The following is a 21,033-nucleotide window of genomic DNA, read 5'->3' on the forward strand; positions in this document are numbered from 1 at the left end:
CTTCTGGTGGTGAAGTACGTACCCACCACTACATATACTGGAGACGGTGATAAAATTGTGCGGCGCTGACGAAGAAGTTGTGCGAGTTATCAACAAAATAGGGGAAAACCTATTGCTGCATGCAGAGCTCTGCATGCTGCGTAAGCCATATCAGCGATAATCCAGAGTTTGAGTGTGTTATGCAGAAGCGATTGATAAGAACATTGTTTTTGGCGTGGAATTCAACTGCATTGCTGAAATCAATAGGAGCAGTGTTGTATTGCATGGACAGTAAACTCAACAACACAATCGTTGACGGACCAGTACATAGCTCATTTGTTACCGTAAAACAGTGAAGTGCGTACGTATTAGCAACGAGTAACTAATGATTTACAGTTGTTTATCCTGCTTCCGAATGGATTTCTTCTGATGTTCTGCTGTTTTCCAGCTTCGCATAAACCAAGCTGTCAGTGTGCAGTTGTTGTTTGTGTCGGCTTCGCCTGCAGTGCCGATCGCATTCCTCCGATCGTGGGTTCGGGTGCAGGTTTACGCTGATTGACAGAAACATTGCAACACTGCAAAACGACGATCGTAACGCAAGTATTCACAAAATTCTTCCCTAGCAAATCTATCTTATCTAATCAAAACTGATCGGCTTATCACTAATCAGAACTTATCATACTTTCTTCACCGGTCATTAGCAACCGGATACAACACATGGGCAACGGACACTATTTGGTATTGTGATATCAACAAAGCTGCAAAGTGTAAACCATGTCGGTGGAACATATCTCCCGTATTATGGACGACTTCCTGCACCGTGGAGTGGAACGAAACGACGAAGAACTGTTGCTGTTTGAGCGAAATGAGGAATTTTTCGAACCCAACAGTAAAACGTGCGCTGTGAACATCCTCGCATTCGCTCTCGGTCACATTCCGTGCGAGCTTACCAGCTTACGCCAGTTTGAAGATCCTAATTTTCTGTCCGATCGGAAGTTGTGCGAATCGCTCACAACCATTGTAAACCGTATGCCAACGCCCGAGTTTCAATTGATCCCACTGGTGCTGCTGCGTAATGATCGTCTCGAGGTATCGTTTTTCCTACGCGTACGAAAAGCTCATCGATCAACGGAATGCATTTATCTCGATCAAACCAATCGGAAGTATGATGTTTTCGAGCAGTTTCTCACCAATAACAAGTTGCCATCGTGTACAATGTGGTATCCGAAGGATGGTCTTTTGCGGTATGAGAAGAATTCATCGGGTCGCCCGATGCTGGCGATCGCTTCTAGCAAGATAACGAGCAACAGTAACGTGTGGCAAGGGCTAACGGTTGTTGGCAGTGCGGTTGCAACGCTACTGGCTTTTACGCCTCTGAGTGCTACAATAACGGTTCCGCTGATGATTGCAACCAGTGCTGCTAGCAGTGGATTAACGTTCGCCGAACTCCTGGACAGTTGCAAGCATGAACAGGGAACCGTCGTAGCTAAACGCGCAGTCGCCCTGGCCTTAAATCTGACCACGTTTGCCAGCACCGGACTAACGGTGGTATGCCGTACGGAAAAGTTACGCCAAATGCTACCAGCGCAAAAGTTGCTGCAGCTCGAACGGGCCGAAAAGTTTCTCGCAGGTAGACCATAACCATTGGGCGCACAACGACAACGTTGCGTCTCTAATGTACCCTTATTCTTTCGCTACATTTTCGTTCGCTTTTTTTTTATTTGCACAGGAACAATGCGGAGTGTTGCTACCGGGAATGTCATCGTTGCGGTAATTGGAACGGTTAATGGCTGGCAATCGCTATCCACCACGGAATGGGCCGAACTGGCTGCTATACTCTGTTTCGCTTATCGCCAATATTTCAACCAAGAGAACGCGCTGCTATTGTTACATAAGCTTCAGCATGCAGGTGTTTACAATTTCTTCAAAAAACTATGTCCAAACGTATCGCTCGACACACTTCGTTTGCGATTGGAAGGCACAGCATTCGATAATTTTCTGAACTTGGTAATGAGGTATCTGAAAGACAAAGAAAACTTCACTGTGGATAACAAATTCATCAAAATTAAGCTATTTGGGTATGAACTGGAGTTCGATATGATGTTCAAAATTGACTGGCAGAAGCTGAAATCGCTACTGCTGTTCCTGGAAACTAGCAAATCCGCAATCACCAACGCGTGCAGTAAAGCAAAATCATGGACGCAGGATGAATTGAATGATGCAGTTAAACTGTTGCAGATGGTAAGCAAAATACCCAAATATACCTGCACATTGAGTGACTACATAACGCTCGGAAGTGGGCATCGATTCACCATGGCGTCCCTGCACGCTTTTCTTACCGCCCAAAAACTCGAGCGAAACAGTCTGCTACGCCAGCTTGCATCAATGACACCGGAGCAAACGGAAATGCTAAATAAATTGCGCGAATCAGACCGCATCAGCGGTGGCGATCGGGAGCTGTTCAAATGGCTTGGTAACCACAGCTCCTCCAACTACTGTAACGCGTTGTTTGCGCTGATATCGGTAGCACAAACGCAACAAGCAACGACGTCTGAGCATTCTAACACGATTCAATTCACTCATCAGCGGATCATCGTTAGTTCGCTGCTTAGTTTTGATGCAGAAGATTTCCTGAAGGTTCCCGAAGAGGCGCGCACCATTCTTCTCGGAGACGAAAGGTTTCTGCGCCTTTGTTACAACGCGAACCAGCAGCTTCTTCCCAGAGCCAACAATACCTGGATGCGCACCTGCTGCAGTATTGATGCAATCCAGCATTTAGAAACTGTGGAACTGCTTCGCAAGCTGTTCGAGCGCGTTAATACAACGTCCGCCAGTTCACCAACGCTAGCTAGCGCTCTAGATTATGCGCTCGATTTCGAGAACACGACTGTTTCGCAGGTTTACTATAGTATCGTTAGCGCGTGGAAACATTTTACCGTCCCGCTAGACAAACCAACGTTAAAGACACGGTTTCTAAGTCTGTTGACAGATGCGATCGGCACTGCGCAGTACTATAATTTCCCTATGCCGGAAGACAAACATTTTGCTACGAACGATGAGGAAGTTATCACCTTCATTCGTGCCGCATGGCTAAAACGCACTGCTGCCGACATGCCGATTCCTTTCGGACCGGTTGAACGAGCCGCCTTCTGGTTGGGGTTGCTACCAGCTCTGCGCAACGAGACCAGCCGCAAATGTCTGTACCAAACGTTTACCTCACTGATTGCCAATGGCACAGGCACCGCGTTGTGTTTGGATGATCCGTACAAGCGAATGGTGAAGTTCGCTACAGCTAAAGACATGGTGATAGTTGAAATGATAATCCCAACTGCTGCAGACACTGATTTGCGCGTGTCGTTGTATATGTGTGGAAACAATATCTGCTCTATTTGGGCTGACCTATGACGTGACTTCCGCGATGTCGAAGGATAAACGATCGCTTTTATTCTAATTTAAACAAACAATAAAGTATCTTCGTTCTTTTATAATTTCTACCGTTATCATGATTTGATAGTGTACAATTTCCACCTAGAACTTGACACCATCTATCGTACTGTCAGTTCAAGATACCCCAACATTTGGATCGAATGGCCACCCTCAGTGATCGCGTTTGCTTTCAGCCGCTCCGGATATATCTAGATCTACTTCATCAACACTTCTCTAATGGTGACTGATAAATAATGCAGGACATGCAAATTTAAAACAATGCTTCAATATATTTCACTTCCTTCCCCATCCTAGACATATTGTTAATGTACCGTTTATCGGATCAGTTAGGATCAACCTCCGTTGATTTAAGATCGCTACGAGTCACACCTCACTCGTTGCTAAATTAACTGTTTTTTAATGACAAAGATCTCATTTCGATAAAAAGATAATCCCAACAGCCTGGTGGCATTGGATGGATTTTTGGAACTGTAGGAGATACCAAATCGCTTGATAAAGATCACTCATTCAACGGTATTTGATCGCAACTTGCCTGTAAAACGGTGTAAATGTTTAGATGTTAGTATTACCTTACTCTATGTTTTATTGAATCCAATTTCCGAACTGCGGTTCAGAATTCTGCTAACGGTCGGCAGTGTAAAGATTGTTACCCCATCGATTTTTTGGGACTGCTGCCGCTTTTTCTCCTATTTTTGTCATCCTAGTGTTTACCCTTTTTCTTCTTGTGCTGACTTTTACGAGGCAGTTGGCGAGTTGCAGCGGCAGCAGCGGCCATCTGTTCGAGCTGCGCAACACCCCCCGGCCCTCCAGAGCCAGGTGTCGCGGGTGAGTTCTTCGTCTGATTGTATGCCTTGGTCATGTCGCTGTGAAAAGTGAAACACAAGAAACAATTAAAATAGCAAAATGTTCTCCTTTTACCAACGGCAGTAGCCAGAAAGGCATGACTTACAATTGATCTGCCTGTCCGGAAGTGGTTCCTTGGCTACCCTTCATGACTTCCTTTACGCGGCGATCGCGCTTCTTCCGGTAGCCGGTACGTTCGTAACGCGGCAGCCAACGTTCCGGGTCGGGTAGCACACCGATGATGTAGTTCTTTGGCAGTTTGCCCTTACGCTTCTTGCGCTTTTGCTTGCGGGATGCGGCCTGCTGTTCCGCCGACGGTGTGCCGGCACCGGGAGACTGATCACCGGTGCTGCGACCACCACCAGGCAGATTTTGCTTGCGACGGACGGCCTTCGCTATCATCATCCAGTTCGTTGCCTCGAGCGCATCAATCTCGGATACCGTGGTAAGTGTTTCCAGTGCCGGTAACCGTTTGCTTGCCTGCTGAGCACGCTTCTGATCGAACTGGGCGTACGCAATGACCAGCTGTGCCAGCAGCTTCATATCATCCGGATGGGTTCGTAACAGCTCCTCGAGACTTTTGGCGGCCGTTTCCGGTTCGCCGCCCCGTAGATGGAAGCTGGCCGCCTGTCGCCACATATCGCTCAGGTCACCATCGCTAATCGTGGCGCTCTTCTGCCGCTTGTACCACTCGACTGCACTTTTCAGTATCTCTGAGGCGGCCTGCTTATTGTCCAGCCCGAGGTGCAACGTCACCAGGGCCGACACGACGCCCGGCTGATAGCGAGCTTCCCCGAGCGATTCGAGCGTGTCAATCGCTGCCTTTCGATTGCCTGCCACCAGCTGTAGCTGCACGATCGCAAACCGCACCTGCAGTACTTCGGTCGTCCGGTCACGGGGCAATCGTTGCGCATATCCCTCCAACAGTTCGACCGCTTCCCGGTACTTCTTATCGCGTGCCAGCTGACTCACTCGTATCAACAACGATTGGAACTCAAGGTCGGGATGGGCGTTTGCGAGCCGGCTCGCCAGCAAACCACATTCCGCTGGACTGGCAAAGTAAGCCAGCAGGCAGTTGTTAAACGCGATCGTCTTCCTTTGCCGGGTGGTAAGCTTCTGTTCTGCCTGCTCGGAGGTGGCCACCTTCATCTTTTTCTTCGAATCGAACACATTCTGATCGCGGTTGATTACGACCAAATTGTTACTGACGACCGCCGTCAGCGCTGCATCGTTCGTCTTGTGACGCAACGCGTCCGCATACAGTGCCGATGCTTCCTTTACCCGTCCCTGCATCTGCAGGCAGTAAGCCAGCTGCACCTTGATGATGGTGATCTCGTCAATAATGTCTTCTTCGGTCGCACCGTCCTCTTCGAGCGAATCACGGCACATCTTTTCGCTCGTACGTAACTTGCGCTCGGCTTCCCCATACTCCTTCCGACCAGCCAATGCACATGCCGCATTGTACGTCAGCTCGTACGTGTCCTCGGGCAGATTCATGGCAGCCAGCTGTTGCTGTTTATCAACACTACCACCGACGATGCATCGGTTTGCGGCCACTGCGCTCATGTTCGTTCGACGCTCATCATCGTAATCGTCGTGCGTATTCTTGATGATGTTCCGGTACAGCTCGAAACATTCGTCAAAGCGCTCCAACCGGTAAAAGATCTGTGCCAGCAGCTCCTTCAGATTCGGCGACAATCCGGCCCATTGCTCAACGCCTCCGCCACTCGCCCCGGTTGGTAACCCAGACTTAATCGTGCGAAACGCATCTTCAGCCCTGTTTAGCCGATACTCGCTGTATGCCTTCTCGAATGTAGTGTCCGGAATGGATGTGCCACGTTCGATAAATTTTAGCACCTCTTCGAACTTTCCGCTCTGTATCAGACAGACCAGCTTACATTTGGCCGCTTTCCATTCGGTCGCGTCGAGACCGATAACTAAAACGAGTTACGATTGTATTGTAGGGTTCCGTTCAACAATTTCATTATTCAGACAGCTGTTCTCCAAAGATCACTTACTTTTATTAGCAGCCTTCAGTGCCTTATCGTATTCGGCGCTCGAACAGTGTTTGTTCAGCTCTGTGTACAGTTGCCGTATAGTTATTTCTTTTGTCTCACTTTTCGACATGTTAACAACCCTAACAACACGCTTTTCGTCGGCTTTTTCACAATGTAGAAAGAAGGAAAACCTTACCAGTTCCACCCAGAAGCAGTCGTTGCTTTCCTTTTCCTCAAGCTTTCCTGTTGGCAAACGAATTGTCAAATCGTATAGAAATCGCCAACTTGGCAGTCGTACTGTCAAATAGTATGGAAATCGTTCGGCTCTTCTGGTCAGTGTCGTCACACGAAAAGAAGCCAATGTCGCTGGATAACCGCTGTATTAGCGCTGTAGTAGCTCTCCATTGATGTTATTTAGTTCATTTTAGCTCTCCTTGATATGAATGGTGTCCTCGGGCGATAGAAAATGTGTGAATTCATACTGAGCTGACCTCAAAGCCTCTCAAGGACCAATCATTATTCGGTTGAATTAAATTGATTAAACGGGGCGTTAGAATCAATTGTCCCTATCTATCTGATCGTTTAGAATGGATTAGAAAAAGTATTTGAATGTGTTATAATCGATGTACGACCCTCTTCTCAGGATTGAGTTCCACATAATCATCGAACGTGCCAATTATGATGACCTAGAAACGTACGCTACGGAAAATCGTTATCATCCCTTTCTTAAGCTCGATCGGTTTAAGTTTGATCTCAAACGAGCTCGCCGTTCAACAAGATGAAGTTCTCGGCAGTCCTTGTTGGAATTATACTTCTATCCCTCACTATTGGTGGTAAGAGTGGTTTACTGCTGGCCTTATATTTCGTAATTTTTCTAAAGATTGATATACCATGTTTCGCTCCGTAGTAACCCTTAGTGCCGATGAGTATCGTCGTGTCCGGCGAACGATGGGAGCTGGTGGTAGTTTCATTAATTGTCTTGCCATCGGAAACTCCACTCAGCGTGTCTGTTCGTATGATCTTAACCTGCTAGAAGCGATCGAACAACGGCAAAAGAATGGAAGTCGCACGTGTCCAGAAGGAAAAGTGTTTCACCGTCACTGCAACGCATGCAAATGTGGCCATGGTGGTGCCTTCGAATGTACTACCGATCTTTGTGGAGAGGATTTCTTTCAAACGAATGGAGTGCCGCGGTACTGGTGAAAATGAAAAGACCAGCGTTGAGCTGTTAGCTGATAGTGCGAACAATTGTCAACTATATTTACTAGCAAGATCATTTGTGACCAATCTCTAAAATCCTCCTGTAGCATTCAGATAAAAAAAAAATCGGCCTTAAAAGGTACAATCAATCATGAGACTAGTGTGTTTGTGATAGTAACTATGCTTTAAAGCCTACCACGGACTATCCAAAATGCTGCCCTGAATGTAAACGTACCCGTGCACGTGCTAACATATTTTTACTGTTGCTTCATTTGGCTCATACCACTGAAGGAAAAACTGTCCGCCCAGGACATTTTTCGTAGTATAACTGAGCCGTCTGTTTCAACGTGCAACGCATTTTCAGCATCACATTTCCCCAGCGTGGTACTGGTACCGTTCCGTTGATGAGCCTTATCGTCCGTCGTGCTATCGAGCGTTAAATGTGAAGCGTTTACGGTGATAGAAGATGTTTCGTACACAGTTTCGGCGAGATTAAGATTAACGACTTGCGATGGTACAGCTTTAATGTTACTTTTACCAACCATTTCGGAAAGCTGTAGTGTAACGATTTCGCTTCTAACGTTCGCGTTTAGTGTACCATAGAAACCGTCTAAAAATAAATACAACGAAACGTTGAAAAAATTTCACAAAAGAATCCGCTTGGTGCATACATACTCATGGTAAAGTGTTTACCACCGGACGATCGTACGGTGCAGTCTTTGTGGATGTTTTTTAGCTCCAAATCGCCATGCTTCGTCTGAAAGGAGCTTTTGTTCGAGTAGCTTGCATTAACTGTAATGTTTCCCGTCTCTGTGGATGCGCTAACCGTGCCACCTTGCAATTTGTCCAGCAATATGTTTCCTTTACCCGAGGCCGTGACGGTTACACTTTCGGCAAGCGTTATACCCTGGCAGGTAATGTTTCCGGCAGTGCTGCTGAGCGATATGTTCGTCGAACGAAGGCTTCGTGTCTCGATGTCACCAGTACCAGAGATTTCGACCTCATCACTGTACAGGTTCGCTAGCGATGTGGTTCCACTGTTACGGATCTGCAAGTCTGCCTTGATTGGAACTTCCAGAATACATTCCGCCCCGCCAGTGTCCGGGTCGCTCGTAATAGTGACGATATTGTCGGAAATTTCTACCGCAAAACTGTCTACCTTGCTGCCCTGCTTAACCGTTGCCTTGAGGATATTGGAATCGGGACAGTCGAGCAAATCGTAGGGAACAATTTTCAAATCGTACGCACAGTTGATACGAATTTTCGCGTATGGATTAACTTTTTCCTGCAATGTTTTGACGGCTGTCCAGCTGATTTTGGCCGTTGAAAAGTTGCGAATCCGTATGGAGGATGCTAGAGCGGCTCGAGAAACTTTAAAGAAAAACATTTTGTACCTTTGTATGCACTATTGTACGATTATTGTGTTGAGAACCGGGATTATTGTACGGTTGTGAAATAAAATGTATCGATTGGGCGTACAAGATCAAAACAAACACGCACAGCTGGCTGTGGCCATTTATGTCCTGGGTCGTTTTGATGACATTTTTAAAATACATCGCCACAAATTATGATTAGGGTAATTTAGTTATTTTATATTACGTATGAGTATATCATCCTTTTGTATTTGAACTTAATAGAACATGAAAAATATGAGCATAATAGTTACAACCGGTTCAAAGCATACTGTTTGTCCATAAGAAATACCACCATGAAGTTGTTGCACGACTAAATTTTCAAATGTTTCATTTGTTTCAAGGGTTAATAATAACTAAATGGTTTTAATGTTTGATGATTTACTCGCAATTTATGAGCGAACCGAACATTTAATAATTTAAAATTGCTTTCTTTGTAAATTTCAAAATGGTTCATTGCAATACAACAGGTACTACTGGCAACACTGCCACAAAAGACCGCAAGCGAAACGTCATTTTGCTTATTTCAGCAAATTTCAATACAATGCGTACCATCAAGCGCCGGTAAAGTGTTTGGATTTTTGTGGCCGACGTGTTACATCGAGCGGATATAGAATGGATACCAAAGGAACGGTTCGAATCAAATTAGAATCCACATCCGACAGCAGTTTGCTTTGCGATGAAACGAACAACTGCATCGACGAGATGGTGCAAGAAATGCAACAAAAGGACCGAGAGAAACAGATACCGGTGGCCACTAATGCAACCGTTACTGACCAGCACAACCAGCAGGATGAACACGACGAAAACGCATTCTACAACATACATAGTGTGTTGCCGAAGACACTGAAAATGCGCACGGGGGAATCAAAGATTGTGCTGGAACCCAAACTAGCGAGCCGTTTGTACGTGTCTTCCAACCTCCAGTACGATCGAACGATGATGAACCGAGCGGACGTGTGGCATCAGGTGATTGTGCACCACGAGAATAGCTTGTGGCGAACCGGCCACAACTCCCAGACGCATCAGCACATAGAGAACAAGAGAGGACAATAGCACATAGAGAACAGTCGCAATCCCCAACAACGACAGCAATTCCTGGAATACAGTTCCCCGTCCTTACAAGCGCAACTGCGCAAGCAGTTGCACTGAAAACAATGCAAGGGATTGTATTCACGGATACAACACACATACAGACCGTGCAGCGTTAGCAGTCTGCACAACTCAGTCTGGATCCAACAGCCAACGTGAAAAGGTCTGCTCCTTCGGTTACGAGTTTAATAATAGTTTATAATAAAGATCAAGAAAATATTTGTCGGCCACAGCATTGGCTACATTGGTGACCCCTGACAAACTTTATTAGTGTTCCCCGACAAGCTACATAGTTGATCTTCCACGATATTATAGTAGTGATCCTGTGTTTCACGTGGCAATCCTTACGAACGGTGCCCCACGCAGCACCCTCGCAGTGCGTTCAACGAGCCAACTCGCGTATCGCGCTCCGCGCCCGACAAAAAAAAAAACACGTCCCGCGCCCGACAAACACAACCGTGTACCCGCGAAACCACGCTGCCAGTAACCTGACGTGTGAAAATGAATCCGGAAACCAAATCAACGAGCCAAGAGGACACCCAAAATGCGACGAAAAATCCGGAAAATACATTGACTAAGGATGAAGTTTCTCCGCAGCTACAGTTGCTAAAGATAAACTATCCACCATTCGACGGCGATGACGTGGATGTATGGTTTGTCTGCCTCGAAGCAGCGTTTGAAGTGAACGGCATAAAAGCAGACAAAACTAAATTCAACGCTCTAATAGTAGCACTTGGCACTCGAGCGAAGCATGTATATTCGACCATTTCTCGTTGTGCTGAAATGACAACCCAGACCCGATACTCCACACTGAAAACCGACGTCGTGGCTCATTTCCACCCATCTGAAACAAAGCGCATTTCCACCCTGTTAGAAGGAGTAACTTTGGGTGATCAAAAACCTAGTTCGCTCCTCACACAGATGCGACGTACTGGTGGAGTAGGATGCAGTGACAAAATCCTGGCCAATATTTGGATGCGAGCATTACCATCGACAGTTCGTTCTATTCTTGCAGCCATGTCCACGGCTACCTTAGACGAACAAGCCCAGGTTGCCGATAAGATCATGGAAGCCCCCCGAAACGAAATAGATTCCGTACAAGTTACATCACCTATCCAACATCAAACATCACTGGAATCGCAAATCGCCGCCTTAAGCAAGAAATTTGATCATCTACTAAGAGAGCAGCATCGGCGCCCATGGAATCGACGAAACAGTCATCCGGGGAGACATAACGGAAATTATCGCAGCCAGTCTCGAGAGCGTGATTATTTCATCTGTTACTACCATCGCCGCTATGGTAGTGCAGCAAAGAAGTGTGAGAATCATCAAAATCCAGAAAAAAAGTGCCAATTCACTTCGGTTCCAAAAAACTAAGTGGTGTGCAGCCTAGCTGCACTAAACTTGAACAGGTAAACCGTATTCATATTTTGGACCAAGCTTCACACCAAAACTTCCTGATTGACACAGGTGCAGACGTTTCCGTTATTCCGCCAACACTAAAGGAACGCGATAATCCTTCATCAGAACATCTTTTCGCAGCAAACGGAACAAAAATAGCAACGTTCGGCACAAAACGTCTTACACTCAAAATTGGCCTGCGTCGTCCGTTCACCTGGTTATTCACCATAGCAGATGTAAAATCACCCATCATCGGAGCTGATTTTTTAAGCCACCACGATCTGTTGGTAGATATACGACGAAACAAAATCATCGATAACACCACACGATTAGAGATATCAAACATCAGCAGCGTTTCCGAGCCAGTCATCAAATCGTATGATTCAACATCACCATTTGCGGAAATATTAAGTGAGTACAAAGACATCACCATGCTTAATATCAATCGCAAACAAACAAGTGCAAAAACTGTTCACCAAATTATTACTACTGGCCAACCTGTTTTCTGTCGTCCACGTCGTTTACCCATTGATAAGCTGGAAGCAGCGAAAGCTGAATTTAGATTCTTAATGGAACAAGGAATCTGCCAAGCTTCCAAAAGTTCTTGGGCCAGTCCTCTACACCTGGTCAAGAAGGCTGATGGAACATTTCGTCCTTGCGGCGATTACAGGAGCTTAAACGCTATAACAGTTCCAGATCGATACCCAATACCTCATATCCAGGACTTTTCAAACATTCTCCACAACAAGACAATATTCTCGTGCATCGATCTACAACGCGCTTATCACCAGATTCCGGTCGCACCAGAAGATATTCCAAAAACCGCTATCACCACACCATTCGGATTGTTCGAATTTAAATTCATGACGTTCGGACTCCGAAATGCAGGTCAGACACTTCAGCGACATCTTCACGACATTTTAGGCGATCTAGATTTTGTTTTCCCTTACGTCGACGACTTGTGCATCGCTTCTAGCAGCATTGAACAGCACAAAGAACATCTTCGTAAGGTTTTTCAACGTTTAAAGGAAAATGAACTAGCCATCAACGCAGCTAAATGTCAAATCGGACTTAATGAAGTAATATTTCTCGGACATTTGATTACTGCTGAAGGAATCAAACCATCAAAAAGGAAGGTAGAAGCCATATTAAATTTCCCACAGCCAACAACAGCCAGACAGTTAAAACGATTCCTGGGAACCATAAACTTCTATCGTCGCTTCATACCGCACGCAGCGAAGAACCAACAAATCCTCCAAAACATGATGCAAGGAAATGTTCGCAACGACAATACACCATTGACATGGGACGAAGATACAACAAAAGCTTTCCACCAATGCAAGCAAGATTTAGCTAGTGCAACTCTACTCGCTCACCCCTGTGCGGATGCCAAATTAGCGTTGGAAGTAGACGCATCTGGCAACGCAATCGGAGCTGTATTGCACCAAATTTGGAAAAATGAACGTCAACCACTAGCGTACTTCTCTCGTAAGCTAAGCGCAAGCAAACAGAAAGCCAGCACTTACGATCGAGAACTTCTCGCAATATACGAAGCTGTGAAATACTTCAAAGATCATCTCGACGGTCGTGAGTTTTGCATCTTTACCGATCATAAACCATTAGTTACAGCTTTCCAACAACGTCCGGAACGTGCAAGTCCAACTCAACAACGTCACTTAAGCTTCATCAGCGAATACACCACGGACATCAGACACATTTCCGGAGCAAAAAATCAAGTAGCAGACATGTTAAGCCGTTTAGAATCCATCGATAATCAGCCAATAGATTTCGAAGACCTAGCAGTAAAGCAACGAACAGATCCAGAGTTACAACATCTTTTGACAGACCCGAACACATCGCTTTGCTTAAAGACATTCCAAACGCATCTAACATCGACACCAATTTTCTGCGACATATCCACCCAGAAAATCAGACCCTTCATTCCAAAAGAGTTTCGCAGGCAGATCATATCAAAGTTTCATGGTGCATCTCATCCTGGCATTCGATCGACAACAAAACTCGTATCCGACTCATACGTATGGCCAGCAATACGGCGTGATTGCAAACATTTTGTAATGCACTGTATTCCATGTCAAAAGTCGAAGATAATACGTCACAACAGATCACCGATCGAACACATAGCCATGCCAGACAATAGGTTCACACACATTCATATGGACATTATTGGACCTATGCCACCATCTGAGGGAAATCAATATTGTCTTACCATAATAGACAAGTTTACCAGATGGCCCGAGGCTATGCCAATTCCAAATATCACTGCCGAAACAGTAGCAAAAGCGTTTGTCAACGGTTGGATCGCCAGATTTGGCGTACCAAGCAAGCTAACAACAGACTTAGGCAGACAATTCGAATCCGAACTCTTCAAAGAACTTCTCTATCTTCTTGGAATAAACCATCTGCGTACTACACCGTACCATCCTCAAGCAAATGGACATGTAGAACGCATGCATCGCCAGCTCAAAACAGCTTTGAAATGTCACAACACCCCCAGTTGGACATCAGCATTACCAATAGTATTACTCGGAATGCGAACTTCATGCAAAGACGACATAGGAGCATCTGCAGCTGAATTAACCTACGGTACATCGCTTAGACTACCAGGGGAATTCTTTGCCACCAACGAAAACTCCAGCACCAAGCCAACAACAGATTTCGTTGAAAATCTAAAAAAGACAATGGCAAAGCTTAAGCCAACTTCCACCTCCCATCATTCTACACAGCGACCTTTTGTCCAAAAATCATTGGAAACCTGCACACATGTCTTTATTCGAACCGGAGCCATCAAACCGCCTTTAACTCCACCCTACGATGGACCCTACCGCGTCATTCGGCGAAAAAAGAAATATTTCATAGTAGACATCAACGGAAAAAGTTCATCCATATCCATCGACCGTCTTAAAGCAGCATTCGTACATAACGAACAACAGCAAGATATTCCTGGTAAACCTTCACTGGAACCTCGCACTACATCCTCAGGACGACACGTGAGGATCCCACTCAGGTTCTTAAAAACATAGGGGAGAGTATTGTGGCGAACCGGCCACAACTCCCAGACGCATCAGCACATAGAGAACAAGAGAGGACAATAGCACATAGAGAACAGTCGCAATCCCCAACAACGACAGCAATTCCTGGAATACAGTTCCCCGTCCTTACAAGCGCAACTGCGCAAGCAGTTGCACTGAAAACAATGCAAGGGATTGTATTCACGGATACAACACACATACAGACCGTGCAGCGTTAGCAGTCTGCACAACTCAGTCTGGATCCAACAGCCAACGTGAAAAGGTCTGCTCCTTCGGTTACGAGTTTAATAATAGTTTATAATAAAGATCAAGAAAATATTTGTCGGCCACAGCATTGGCTACAAGCTGCTCAAAGACGAAGATACTGGAAGCACTGTATGCCAAGTTTTCTTACTGCGACTTCTTCCCGGTGGCGTATCGGCGACATATAAATGTGGACTTTTTTCTGCTACGTATGTGCAACCAGGTACTGACGAAGATGTTTGAGGATGGGTTGAAGCTTAAGCTGGGCCAGACAGAGCTTGCGATAAGCGTGCGTCTCGGTGCGGCTCGATTCCAAACTGGACAGATATTCCCGCGGCAAACGATAACAAAAGCGGTGCAGGAACGGTGCGACAATGCGGCACAGTATGGCAGCAGTAATTTACTGAATTTGGACAGCTTTGCCGAACATATGTGCCTGCAGGAACTGTGCATAAATCTCAGCAATCGGGCCCAGTTTGAGGTGGTCTGTTCGGCAATAGCCCAGGTTATGGGTGATAACAATTGCATCAACACGCTGAAGCTGTCGAACAACGGCATCAGTCACATATCGGTACTGGCCAGTGCGAAGAGTTTGAGGATCGTAAGCCTGGATCTGCGTGGCAATCGGATCAAGCATCCAAGCTCGCTAAGAGGGCTGAAACAGATGCCCCTGATGGAGCTGTACGTGTCGGGCAACCACCTAACCGAGGTGCCCGATTACGAAAAGGTTCTTCATAGCATTTTCCCAGATTTGCTGAAGCTGGTACGCTTGTAGCTGAACAACCGAACATTGCGGTTTCATGCTTTCATGTATCGTATTTAATGGATTGCTCGTTTTAGGACACCAACTTAACACAACCGATGGTGGCAAAAATTGCGCGCGTTATTGATGAAGAAGAGGAGGAAGAGGTGGAATTAACGTCCCCCGGAACGTTGATAACGGAGGCGGACATGAACCCGGCCGCTTTCCAGAAGTATAACTTGACACCCCACTGGCATAAGGTGACGGTGCAACATAATGGGGTCTGCAACAAGCAGGACATTCTGGACGCACTGTTCAATCTGCTCGGCAGGCACATGTTTTTCCCCTGCTACTACAAAACCTACTCGAAGGAGGATGAATTCCTCGTGCAGAATTGTTTCGATGCGCTGCTGGTTTTGGTGAAACAAAAGCTAAGGTTACCAATGTCCGCAAATAACATCGTGCTGAAGCTGTCGCTAGCGATGAACGTTGCGGAAGCAAGCGACAAGGATGTGCAGCCGTTGCAAAAGTTGGAACGGTTCGTTATCAAACGGTTCAAACAGAGCTGCCTCGACCTCTGCTCCATGCAGACGGAGTTGAACAAGTGCAAGTTTGTGGACTTTAGTGCGAAAAGTCCGTGCACGCTGCGGTACATGATGGAGTGTGCTGCCCGGAAGTTCGGCAATACGTGCCTGGTGTTGCGGTTGCGTCACAACGAGCTTAAGAACTGCGAGGCGCTGGAAAGTCTCGCAAAGTTCTACACCCTGGTATCGCTGGATCTGCGCTACAATATGGTAATCTCCGTTGTGGTTTGAATGCTTGGAATTTGAAATACTCGGTACAGCGTGTCAACGTGACAGGAAATGCTGCGGGTAGTGAAATATTTCGGTTGCGGTTTCGGTATTTGAATTGTGGTGAAATATTTCACTACCGTTGGCTGCATGTAAATTGCAATCTGGGTTGTATCGATACGTTAAGTTTATGTTTCTTGTTTTGCAGATTTCCAAAATCACCGATCTGAAAGGCATTCCCTGGAACAATATAACCGAATTGTTTTTGGACAATAATCCCATGTGCGGAACTATGCACACCAGTATGGAGTACGTGCGGAAGATTAGACAGTACTTCGGTATGCTGAAGCAACTGGACGGACAGTCGTTGGTGGGAAATTTCGCCCAATGTCAGAACTATATCTGTGTGCCGGAAGCGTACAAGTTTGCCGAGTCGTTCGTGAAGCATTACTTTTCGATGTTCGATTCCTTCCAGCGCGCCGACCTGCACGAACTGTACCATCCGAAGGCACAGTTTTCCATGACGTGTGACTTTGGCTTGGACGGAGCAAACATTGCGGAGGAGCAGATGAACTCGCAACAGATGCGACAGGCCAGCTATATTCAGCATAGTCGTAATTTGTTAAAGTTTGGGGGCAATCTGGATCGTGCGATGTCCATGCTGATCGTCGGCAACGAGCGCATCAGTTACGTGTTGACATCCTTTCCGAAGACGGGTTTCGATTTCCACTCGTTCCGCATCGATGTGCCCGTGTTCACGCCGGAACGCGTCATGATCATCGTGCATGGCCGCATGAGCGAGGATGAAGCGGCCAATCTGGGGCAGAGTTACTACATGGGCTTCACACGCACCTGGTTGATTCAACCGTGCGGCATGGGCACGAATCTGTTTCACGAAGCGCTAGAGTACAAGATAAACAACGATATGCTCCATATGTACGACATGACAGTTGCCGGTATTTCGGTTAATCCAACTTTCGGACAAACCAGCGATCGAAATAAATCCACCTTAGAGGAGGACAGTGCAATGGTGAGTGTGGGTAGTTTATGGGTTTATGGGTTACACTCGCTGATAATTTTTCGTACCTCCATACAGGACACTACCTCCAGTGATACGGACGACCGAGAGAATGCGTTGATCGTTTTTAAGCAGTTGACCAAATTGAATCAGCAGTGGTCGAAACGGTGTCTGGAAGAATCATCGTGGAATCTGAAGGTGGCGTTAAACATATTTTTGAAGCTGTACGAATCAAAGCGCATTCCAAAGGTTGCCTTCCAGGATGACATTCCGTAGAAAGTGTAGAGTCTTACGTCGGTGAAATGAAGGGTGAGCTTTTTAGTGGCAAACATACTGAAGAGAACATACTGAATGGTTTATGTTATCATGTACACCATTAGCACGGCCTTATCCTTCGTTTGACACCGACAGAACTACGTGTACATAAGTGAAGTAGCACTTGTTAATAGTTTCTGTTGTTGCATGAATTGAGTTTAATGCATGGAAGCGTTACGCACTGAATAAAGGCAAGAATTTCATATGGAATCATTTGTTTATTCAGTGCATTTTTGAAGCGTTGAAGCGTGTGGTTAAATATACGATGGAATGCCGAATCGTATCGTGGCGTGGAAAGGGGAGGATACGCAAATTGTTAGCAAACAGCAAGTAATTAGCTCAAGTGGCAGCCCCTCAAGTGGGCTATGGTTCAATGGTATGGTGCTCGAGACAATGTTAAATTGCGACCACTGCGAAACGTTCGACCGTTCTGCCTAAATAGGTTAACAGCAGCGGTCACTCTGACTTTAATGATGCTCACTGCATCATTGAGCATTAGACGGGAAAGCGTCGTTAATAATCTCGCATGCACACTCGCAATGGAGCACGGCAAATCGGGTAAGCACTTTAAAGTTTATTCTTGCTGTTACTGCCCCCGAAAGTGTGGCAATATGAAGGATTGGAAAATTTAATTTCTGCACCAAGCAACTCGAACGTATGCATTGACAGGATATGCGAATCCTGTGGTTTTTTGTTTGCATAGATAGGTTACTGGTATGGTAACGGAAGAGGCTCGCAGGGATGCCGGTGTGTACTTGAATGAATGCTGCTGTTACCGTTGATTGGCAACGCACCGCGAACAGTAGGAGCAACCGAGCATAAAACAAATGTTTTCCCCTGCGGTTATGCGAATCGAATCAAATCAAAACGGTGAAGCAGAGCGGACGCTTTTCGCTTGCCAAACACCGTGACGAACCAAAACCCGGAAGTAGTGAACCCTTGCCGTCGCGTACACGGCGGAAAGGGAGAAACATGCGCGCGGTGTACACTATAATAATTATCGTAAAATTGACCACTCACATTACAATAACAGCCCCCAGGGTACGGGGATTGATGTGAGTTGCTAGCGTACGATGCCCTGCCCTGGCGTTCACACGTCAACCAATCAACCCAGAGGGCATCGCCGGCAAATTGGCGAACGTTTGCACATTGCAATGCGCACTTGTGGCGGGTGCCTCGGTGGAGAATCGGGTGCATGGGTCCATATTGTTGTCACATCTAATCATATGCATTTTATCTTAACGACATTCGGGTCGCATATCACGCCGGCTGGGAGAACGACATGTGATCCGGATCGGATCGTTCGGAACCGATAACGGATGACGCCCACTGCGGAATGGTGTCGGATGGGAACGCTGGAAGTGCTGGGGGATCGTAATAAAATTAGGAAACTGTGGTTAGGAAAAAAGGCACGCGAATATGCATGCGAGCAACCATATACCCGCTGGTTGATGATGGACGACTTGCTGACTGCCAGAACGCGACACAATAGTGCCTTCCGGGTGATGCGATCTGGATGGGAAAGAAGCTTCCAATGTTAGCATAACCGATAACGGACCGGCTGTTTGTTTTTCATAACCGACAGCGGAACATCTGCATTCGGCACTGATGAATCCTGCTCGCTATCGTTTATTGATTATGATTCGGGGATGCTGCATAAAAATTAGATTTGCTTTAGAGCACTATCGATCGATGTGTGTGTGTGTTTGGAAAGGAGTTTGCAGCGCCGCATGTGGGGCAGACAAGCAAATAAATAATAGGACAACTTTGGTTCATTATTTACGTTCAATTTCATACCTTCAGTGTTAAGGTATACCAAGTTCTTAGTTCCTAGTAGCGATAAATATGTTACCATTTGAACTGATGATTAAAGCTTCTGCTACACAGGATTCGAATTCGCTTACAAGGATTTACTTTTCAAGCGTTTGGGCTATACTGGATTTAAATGTATTGAGATAGATGAGAAATTCTTCTCATTTTCTAAAACTGACTCTTTCTCATTTTTTGTTTTTTTGAATGATCGTTTTCCCAATGATCGTGACTTTTCCTTGCAAAAGTTCAAAAATTCAAAGATATCCCATGAACCTTTATGTTGTAACTTGAGGAGGGAATACACTTTTCGGATCACATTAAAACGCTATACAATATAGAGTATATATATTCCAGCTGACAGTTCAAACTCAACTGACTCGTATATTTGTCTTTATATCTTTTTTTCCTATCCCGCTGATCTATAAATATTCGTTTCTCTATTTTTATAACTCCCTCTCTTCTTCTCTCTATACTCCATAAACTCTATACTTTACATATTGATTCATATTCCCCTTCAACTTGAACATAATCCATAACTGGCTGCGGTTTGGTCACCTGTGTGTAGCATACGTAAGCTTTAGTCTAAAGCAGGTTTCTCCAAACTGTTCAGTTCACGGGCCGCATTGGTTGAAACCACCGTAGCTGGGGGTCATTTACACAGAGACAGTAGAGCGACGGTTATCCGTACTCATCGAAACTCGACACTTGCTAGAAAAAAAATAGCAAAGCTTCTAGCTATAACATTATTTAAAATTTAAACGATATTTGCATATTAAAACTTTGTTTAATAAGACAATCTCTTAAGATATTAAGATTAGCTCTTGGGGGACACTCCGGAGGCTCTTGAGGGCCGGAGTTAGAAGTCTAAAGTAATGAAATTTAAAGAACCTTTAAAACAAGATGCGTATTTTTTACTGTCGATGTTAGTTCTTCTATAACGAAACAAAACGAATTGGGTTGGGCGATGTAACCGTCAAAAAGTTATGTACAGCTTCATTTGGTATGATATTCTCCAGAGTTCATTCTGTCGCATGCACACGCTGTGCAACTGTTTTGTTGCCTTTTCTTCCCACTGTCCGTCGGTGGGGGGCGGAACATTTCTATGCAAATAGTTCCGCACACTCCATTAGTGGAAACGCAGTGCACGTGTTGCATTCGCGAACCTCGGCACACCAATTCAACCACCACCGTTCACCCTTTTTCCGGCACGGTGCAGTACAGTACGTTGTATATAGTGGCTTGTTCAGTTCCTACCACGTCTGCATCAATTAGCTAATTGTTGGTGAAGAATTTCCGGCTCGCATGTTTTGGCACTATAAAAACAAAGCTCCGAATGAAAGTGATTTCATATGATTGAGTTGGAAAATTCCTACTTAGTTTGAAATTCACTGAAAATCAAATCTCATTACAATCTTTTGTACAATCTTGCGAAATTTCGAGCATTAAATTTACACAGGAATCAAATGTAAGCGGATGTTCAGTAAGCCGGTAAACAAAAAACAAAACCCATTCACCCAAACGCAGCAATACTCGTTCAAGCTCGAAATATCTTCCCGTTCGTAACATGCACAGCCGGTACATATCATGCATTATTGCGCTTCCGGTTGTAACCTGTTGCAGCGTGAAGTGCGGGTGGTTGCACCGTGAATTTCCCACAAACCCTTAACCATCCGCGCGAGAGATGGTTTTGT

At 45.6% G+C, this 21,033-nt stretch overlaps 4 protein-coding genes across 5 annotated transcripts; 2 read left to right on the forward strand and 2 right to left on the reverse strand.

Moving 5' to 3' along the window:
* The first annotated feature begins 156 nt into the window (after positions 1-156).
* On the forward strand, positions 157-3,461 carry LOC128310811 (uncharacterized). 2 transcript variants are annotated; one of them, XM_053047534.1, is made up of 4 exons: positions 157-340; positions 428-579; positions 681-1,609; positions 1,709-3,461. In XM_053047534.1, exons 3-4 carry the CDS (start codon positions 754-756, stop codon positions 3,382-3,384), a joined length of 2,532 nt encoding a protein of 843 aa, XP_052903494.1. In that variant the 5' UTR covers positions 157-340; positions 428-579; positions 681-753; the 3' UTR covers positions 3,385-3,461. The 2 variants fall into 2 exon arrangements, with proteins under 2 accessions (XP_052903494.1, XP_052903492.1); XM_053047532.1 differs by having other exon boundaries at positions 157-579.
* Positions 3,462-6,492, reverse strand: LOC128310812 (signal recognition particle subunit SRP72). The gene is made up of 3 exons (XM_053047535.1): positions 6,288-6,492; positions 4,376-6,206; positions 3,462-4,289 (listed from the first exon to the last, which is right to left on the reverse strand). Exons 1-3 carry the CDS (start codon positions 6,394-6,396, stop codon positions 4,127-4,129), a joined length of 2,103 nt encoding a protein of 700 aa, XP_052903495.1. The 5' UTR covers positions 6,397-6,492; the 3' UTR covers positions 3,462-4,126.
* Positions 6,493-7,510: 1,018 nt separating this feature from the next.
* LOC128297752 (uncharacterized) lies at positions 7,511-8,899 on the reverse strand. Its single transcript, XM_053033444.1, has 2 exons — positions 8,142-8,899; positions 7,511-8,076 (listed from the first exon to the last, which is right to left on the reverse strand). The coding sequence occupies exons 1-2, from the start codon at positions 8,851-8,853 to the stop codon at positions 7,724-7,726; spliced, it is 1,065 nt and encodes a 354-aa protein (XP_052889404.1). The 5' UTR covers positions 8,854-8,899; the 3' UTR covers positions 7,511-7,723.
* A 548-nt stretch (positions 8,900-9,447) lies between these two features.
* LOC128309522 (nuclear RNA export factor 2) lies at positions 9,448-17,717 on the forward strand. Its single transcript, XM_053045932.1, has 5 exons — positions 9,448-9,873; positions 14,767-15,427; positions 15,505-16,200; positions 16,406-17,227; positions 17,294-17,717. The coding sequence occupies exons 1-5, from the start codon at positions 9,494-9,496 to the stop codon at positions 17,489-17,491; spliced, it is 2,757 nt and encodes a 918-aa protein (XP_052901892.1). The 5' UTR covers positions 9,448-9,493; the 3' UTR covers positions 17,492-17,717.
* Positions 17,718-21,033: the final 3,316 nt, after the last annotated feature.

The sequence above is a fragment of the Anopheles moucheti genome, chromosome 2, assembly GCF_943734755.1.
Source record: "Anopheles moucheti chromosome 2, idAnoMoucSN_F20_07, whole genome shotgun sequence".
Classification (NCBI taxonomy): Eukaryota; Metazoa; Arthropoda; class Insecta; order Diptera; family Culicidae; genus Anopheles; species Anopheles moucheti.

What these genes read in the sequence shown, in the direction of transcription:
- LOC128310811 (XM_053047532.1), top strand. Translation starts at nt 754, where the DNA reads ATGTCGGTGGAACATATCTCCCGTATTATGGACGACTTCCTGCACCGT. An exon ending in GGCCGAAAAGTTTCTCGCAG is followed by an intron (nt 1,610 to 1,708) that starts GTAGACCATAAC and finishes TTATTTGCACAG; the next exon opens with GAACAATGCGGAGTGTTGCT.
- LOC128310812 (XM_053047535.1), bottom strand. Translation starts at nt 6,396, where the DNA reads ATGTCGAAAAGTGAGACAAAAGAAATAACTATACGGCAACTGTACACA. An exon ending in ACTGAAGGCTGCTAATAAAA is followed by an intron (nt 6,207 to 6,287) that starts GTAAGTGATCTT and finishes AACTCGTTTTAG; the next exon opens with TTATCGGTCTCGACGCGACC. An exon ending in TCCGGACAGGCAGATCAATT is followed by an intron (nt 4,290 to 4,375) that starts GTAAGTCATGCC and finishes CACTTTTCACAG; the next exon opens with CGACATGACCAAGGCATACA.
- LOC128297752 (XM_053033444.1), bottom strand. Translation starts at nt 8,853, where the DNA reads ATGTTTTTCTTTAAAGTTTCTCGAGCCGCTCTAGCATCCTCCATACGG. An exon ending in TGGTAAACACTTTACCATGA is followed by an intron (nt 8,077 to 8,141) that starts GTATGTATGCAC and finishes ATTTATTTTTAG; the next exon opens with ACGGTTTCTATGGTACACTA.
- LOC128309522 (XM_053045932.1), top strand. Translation starts at nt 9,494, where the DNA reads ATGGATACCAAAGGAACGGTTCGAATCAAATTAGAATCCACATCCGAC. An exon ending in GTGCACCACGAGAATAGCTT is followed by an intron (nt 9,874 to 14,766) that starts GTGGCGAACCGG and finishes ATTGGCTACAAG; the next exon opens with CTGCTCAAAGACGAAGATAC. An exon ending in TAGAGGAGGACAGTGCAATG is followed by an intron (nt 17,228 to 17,293) that starts GTGAGTGTGGGT and finishes ACCTCCATACAG; the next exon opens with GACACTACCTCCAGTGATAC.